The sequence below is a fragment of the Erpetoichthys calabaricus genome, chromosome 4 (assembly GCF_900747795.2).
Source record: "Erpetoichthys calabaricus chromosome 4, fErpCal1.3, whole genome shotgun sequence".
Taxonomy (NCBI): domain Eukaryota; kingdom Metazoa; phylum Chordata; class Cladistia; order Polypteriformes; family Polypteridae; genus Erpetoichthys; species Erpetoichthys calabaricus.
The window spans coordinates 44,460,199-44,466,995 of record NC_041397.2 but is presented as its reverse complement, the minus strand read 5'-3'; the positions used below and the strand labels follow the sequence as shown (position 1 = coordinate 44,466,995).

At 38.7% G+C, this 6,797-nt stretch overlaps 1 protein-coding gene across 1 annotated transcript; it reads left to right on the top strand.

Annotated features, from left to right (window-relative positions):
* Positions 1-495: 495 nt before the first annotated feature.
* On the top strand, positions 496-1,380 carry LOC114651312 (olfactory receptor 10J5-like; the record flags this gene model as incomplete). Its single annotated transcript, XM_028801245.1, has 1 exon — positions 496-1,380. A coding segment is annotated over exon 1 (885 nt), but the record flags the coding sequence as incomplete, so codon positions are not given.
* Positions 1,381-6,797: the final 5,417 nt, after the last annotated feature.

Below are 6,797 nucleotides of genomic sequence, written 5' to 3'. Positions count from 1 at the left end.
TGCATCATCACTGTCTGAAATGGCAGCAGTACAGCTGAATACACAAAGTCACTTTAGAGAATTATTAAAACAGCCCAGAAAATCATTTGTACCCAGCAAAATGCTCTGGAGAACATATACCACATTCATTATTTGAATGGAGCATTAAATATTTTAAAGGACCCTTCTTACCCTGGTTACTATTTATTTACCCTCCTGACCTCTGGGTGGTGCAACAGAACAATGGAAGCATACACAATGTGGCTCAAGAAAAGTTTTTATTCTGATTTTTCTATTTTATTCTGTTTTTTTTTTGTGTGTTTAAACATATTTCCAGTGGACTGTTTTTATCATTTACATAGGTTCTGTTTTAAGGGGGATTTGTTTTGAAATTTGATTGTATGCTATGCAATGACAATAAGATCTTGTTGTTCTTCTATACATATCTAATACTAAATGCAATTTTTTTTTACTTTTTATTTATAGGAACCATCTTGCTGCATTTGAAGACCAAATATGGAAAACAATTCCTATACAACAAATTTCTTCTTTACAGCATATGGAGACTTAGGTTTTATGAGAAATATTTATTTTATTGCCACCCTCATTGTTTACCTTGTAATACATTTGGTAAATGCAGTTATTTTAATAGTTATTGTTTGTGACAGGAACCTTCATGAACCCATGTACATATTTATTTGTAGCTTAGTTATTAATGGTCTTTATGGCACCAATGCTTTTTATATCAAATTTATGGAAAACCTCTTATCAAGAAATCCATCAATTTCAAGAACTGGATGTTTGCTTCAGGTGTTTGCTATGCATACTTATGGATCTTTCGAATTTTCAATTTTGGGATTAATGGCATATGACAGATATGTGTCCATCTGTAACCCTCTCCTGTATAATAATATAATGACACCATCAAAAGTGACCAGCCTATTGTGTTTTGCATACCTTTACCCCATTTGCATTTTTACTATCCATATTTCTTTAACAGTTCGTCTTCCATTATGTGGATATCTGATAGATAAAGTGTACTGTGATAACTGGTCTGTTGTGAAATTATCTTGCACTGATGTATCTATTAACAGTGTTTTTGGCTTTTTTGTTACAACATTTCTCATGGTGCCACCTCTGATGCTTACTCTGTTTTCATATACTAAAATAATTTCTGTAAGTATTAAGGCTTCAAAGGAAGCGCGCAGTAAAACAGCAAAAACCTGTTTACCCCATTTGGTGACATTTATAAACTATAGTGTCGCTACATTTTTTGAAATATTACATCAGCGTTTTGATGCTAGTGCCCTCCCTCATGACTTGAGAGGTTTTATGTCAATAGACTTTGTATTATTGCCTCCTCTTTTGAATCCAGTTATTTATGGGATTAAAACAAAACAGATAAGGAAAAGTGCTATAAAAATGTTTAGTTTTCGAAACATACACAATTCTGTAGACACTGTCAGGATACACAACAATTTTTAAATCTCTGAACAAGTTCTCCTTCACCAATAATTCAAACAACTTTCAGAGCTTTTCACAATTATTTAAAGTGTTTTCAATAGTTCAGAGCTACAAAAATCATTTAAATAACCCAAACCAGGTAGAAATCAACATAATCTTACACTAATATATATAATTAATCAATTGTATGTATATCAGAAGTTTACTTTGTGAATTTTTCCAAAATATTTTAAGAAATAATTAAAAAGCTGTGAATGAAAGTATTAATGACTTTTTGGAGTACTGCAGCTACATAAATATTTTCAGTTGGTTTAATTATATTAATTTCAAAATAGTATTTAAAAGAATTTTTAAGGCACAGATCTGGATAAGCAAGTTTATAAAAATTAATGGATTTTTGGGGGTTTCATTGCAGATATCCTTTTTCTATGTATTTTTAAAAGCTTGTAATTAATGGAGTCAATTTTACTGGTGTATAAAATAAATTCCTGTATATTTACTTTATTATACAAGTTAAAAACTTTTACAGCAGTTTAGTCAGTTTTATTAGTGAAGCATTTTACACTTAAAAAAGTGAGTTATTGTTAATGTAGTAAATTCGTATAAAAATACCATGAAAACTATATCAGTACCAATTTAAAGTGACTCTGTCTGAATACATAAATTTAGTACTATAACCAAGCAAATGTATAGAATTGAAACCTTTAGTAGAACCTATAGAATACGTAATTAGAAATCACTGAAAACACAGAATACGCATTGAAATCTTAAATAGATACAATTGAAAATTGACTATCATTTATATGGAATTACTTAATTTTTAAACCTATTTTTACTTTTTAGTTTTGGCTTCTTTACTTGAAGATTGTGTATTATAAAATGAATTTTAACCTTAAGGTAGATATATTTAGTTAAAGTTATTTGATGTTGCTACACAAAACTGTACACAATTTGGGTGATTAATTTTTAACTCCATCCATTTTCCAACCCGCTGAATCCGAACACAGGGTCACGGGGGTCTGCTGGAGCCAATCCCAGCCAACAGAGGGCACAAGGCAGGAACCAATCCTGGGCAGGGTGCCAACCCACCGTAAGACACACACAAACAAACCCACACACCAAGCACACACTAGGGCCAAGTTAGAATCGCCAATCCACCTAACCTGCATGTCTTTGGACTGTGGGAGGAAACCGGAGCGCCTGGAGGAAACCCACGCAGACACGGGGAGAACATGCAAACTCCACGCAGGGAGGACCCGGGAAGCAAACCCAGGTCTCCTAACTGCGAGACAGCAGCACTACCCACTGCGCCACTTTTATTTCAAAATATTACATACAGTTTAGATAATAGCTATAACAATTCTTCAAGTCTTAAAATTAAATCTACATCAAACATCCATTTAGTTTGACATACTTCTATAATTAGCTGTGAGCTATCCAAAGACTCAACACCAAAACGAAGCATGTTTCCTGCTCTGTAACTGGATTTCTAGATAATTTTGGATTTTTTTTTCCTAAAGTAAAGGCACATCTATATGAAATCCAATAATTACATATTCAATTAATGTTGTAGTCTACAGTAAGAATAAGACATAATTGTGAGATTAAACAGTATGGTTTAAACAGTGGCATTCTCATTCAGATTACACAATTTTTTAGTGTTGACTGAAATAGTCAACCTGGGTTATTTACGCATTACACTGTTGTGCATTACAGCAAATCTTTCACCCATATTTAAACTGATGAGGTAAAGGAAAACATCCATACAAATTACCAATATATGGTAAACTGAACTTTGCATCCCAGTGTCTGCGTGGGTTTCCTCCCACAGTCCAAAGACATGCAGATTAGGTGCATTGGCGATTCTAAATTGTCCCTAGTGTGTGCTTGGTGTGTGTATGTGTGTGTACGCGCACCCTGCCCGGGGTTTGTTACTTGCCTTGTGCCCTGTGTTGGCTGGGATTGTCTCCAGCAGACCCCCGTGACCCTGTAGTTAGGATATAGCGGGTTGGATAATGGATGGATGGATGGATGAACTCTGCATCAAAAACAGCAGATTAGTTTTTAGACTCTAAATTTCAGTTTGAATATTTTGGTTTTGGTGTTAAAACAGTGACATCCATAATCATGTCACACCACACAGCAAGAAAAAAGGCCAGTTTCATAATTTTTGGCTTCAATGGAAATCACAACTCAACCTTCAACCAGGTATAGAAATGTGTTATATGTAAATGTTCACACTATAAGGAATAGCTGAAAGAATTGAACACTACATAAATAAGCAGTTTTGCTGTCTCTGAACTTTGGTTGAAAGGTTTCCAGGATCCAGTTTCAGGAGCACTTTTTGGATATCTCAGGTCCAAGGCATAGGTTAGTACCCGCAGACAGCAGTATGGTCTGCTAAGATCCCTGAGATTGCTCAGGACAGTGTCACTGTCGATTCCCTGCTTGATCTAGTTAACCTTGTTTCTATAAAAGTTAAATGACTGTCACATGTGCTACTAGCTTCACTTTCATGTTCACAGCTGAAAAAGCATCATCCTGCAAACACTGTTAAGACAATTGGTTAGAGCTTTTTACCCATTCAGTCTAGCTTGATTATATTAATAAACTTGAACTTCATAAACTGAATCTCAGACATTCAAAGCAAATATGGGGCAGTTAATCATAGCAGACTATGAGTTTAGTTTAAGCTTTAGCTGCATTGTAAACATTATGAGGTTCTTGGCGTAATGAAATTTAAACATTCTTATTGTAAAACATTTTCAACCTGGGTTACATGGAGAGATGCATGAGTGAGCTGCCTATTACAGTTTGGATGTTAATATTCCAATACACACATGATTAATATTACTTAAAACTTATACTGCACAAAAAATGGATCAAAAACTGAATGCTATTTGTTGTAGTAACTTAAATTTATTGAGCAAGCCACTCAAATCTATACTCAGAAATAAATAATGAGACATTGGATGACAACCTGAATGTGAATTCAACTCAGCAGCATACAAAAAGCATCACTCACACAGTTTTCCTTAATGCATTTTGATGTTATGAGAAACATCTTATAGATGCGTTAGAATGCAGCATCAGTGATGTGACATAGGGTCATTGGATGTTTCGGGTCTTTTAACATCAGACACACTCACCTTGGCAAACCAGCTGGGGTTGATAAGGCTTGTCTTGTATCCCAAGCAGAAACTGACTACAGATCTGCCCTCTTAATCCAGAGTCTCCTGGGGCCTCATGCATAACACTGTGCATAGAATTCACACTAAAACATGGTGTAAGGACAAAAGCGGAAATGTGCGTACGCACAAAAAAATCCAGATGCATTAATCTATGCATATGTCAACTTCCATGTTCTTCCGCTATATAAATCCCGGTCAGCATGAAAAGTAGCGCATGTGCACGGGCCTGCTGTCCCGCCCCGTCTCCTCCAAGAAATATGCCTCTTTCAATATGCAAATCAATATAACTAGCCCTTAAGATCAGCGTTCTGTGAAAAGGCAATGGCAGAAGCACAGGGAAAAATAGAAGAATTTCAGCAAATACCAAGTGGACGTAAGGAAAACATACTATTTGTTGGTTTAAACAGTGGTATAAACAACAAAAGAAAGTTGATCAAGAGACGTAGAATTTCGGAGAAACTCGATAGCTCAAGTTCACAAAGTCGCACAGTGCCCGAAATAAAAAAGAAGTTGTCAGGTATCAAAGTCGGCGTGAAAAGGCGAGTTGCAGCCCACCGTGTGAGTGTCATATGAAAGCTTATTAGGGTACAGAGAAAAGAAAAAAAATAGGGACACAGTGTGAAAAAAGCTTGAAATGTCAACTTTAATCTCAAAATTTCCACTTTAATCTTCTTCTTTCGGCTGCTCCTGTTAGGGGTTGCCACAGCGGATCATCTTCTTCCATATCTTTCTGTCCTCTGCATCTTACTCTGTTACACCCATCACCTGCATGCCCTCTCTCACCACATCCATAAACCTTCGCTTAGGCCTTCCTCTTTTCCTCTTCCCTGGCAGCTCTATCTTTAGCATCCTTCTCCCAATATACCCAGCATCTGTCCTCTGCACATGTCCAAACCAACGCAATCTCGCTTCTCTGACTTTGTCTCCCAACCGTCCAACTTGAGCTGACCCTCTAATGTACTCATTTCTAATCCGATCCATCCTCGTCACACCCAATGCAAATCTTACCATCTTTAACTCTGTTACCTCCAGCTCTGTCTCCTGCTTTCTGGTCAGCGCAGCCGTCTCCAACCCATATAACATAGCTGGTCTCACTACCGTCCTGTAGACCTTCCCTTTCACTCTTGCTGATACCCGTCTGTCACAAATCACTCCTGACACTCTTCTCCACCCATTCCACCCTTCCTGCACTCTCTGTTTCACCTCTCTTCCACAATCCCCATTACTCTGTACTGTTGATCCCAAGTATTTAAACTCATCCACCTTCGCCAACTCTACTTCCACACACATGTATTCTGTCTTGTTCCTACTGACCTTCATTCCCCTCCTCTCTAAAGCATATCTCCACTTCTCCAGGCCATCCTCTTCCTCTGTATACTCTCCTGTATTTCCTCATTCCACCACCAGGTTTCCTTTTCCTCCTTCCTCTTTCCAGATGTCACACCAAGCACCCTTCTTGCTGTCACCCTTACTACTTCTGCTGTAGTTTCCCAGCTGTCTGGTAACTCTTCACTGCCACCCAGTGCCTGTCTCACCTCGTCCCTAAACTCAACCTTGCAGTCTTCCTTTTTCAACTTCCACCATTTGATCTTTGCCTCTGCCCTCACTCTCTTCCTTTTCTTGATCTCCAACATCATCCTACAGACCACCATCCTCCATCCATCCATCCATCCATCCATCCTCTTCTGCTTATCCGAGGTTGGGTTATGGGGGAAGCAGCTTGAGCAGAGATACCCAGACTTCCCTCTCCTCGGCTACTTCTTCTAGCTCTTCCGGGAGAATCCCAAGGTGTTCCCAGGCCAGCCGGGAGACATAGTCCCTCCAGCATGTCCTGGGTCTTCCCCTGGGCCTCCTCCCAGTTGGACATGCCCGGAATACCTCACCAGGGAGGTGTCCAGGAGGCAACCTGATCAGATGCCCGAGCCACCTCGTCTGACTCCTCTCGATGCGGAGGAGAAGCGGCTCTACTCTGAGCCCCTCCCGGATGACTGAGCTTCTCACCCTATCTTTAAGGGAGAGCCCAGACACCCTGCGGAGGAAACTCATTTCAGCCGCTTGTATTCGCGATCTCGTTCTTTCGGTCACTACCCATAGCTCATGACCATAGGTGAGGGTAGGAACATAGATCGACTGGTAAATTGAGAGCTTTGCCTTACGGCTCAG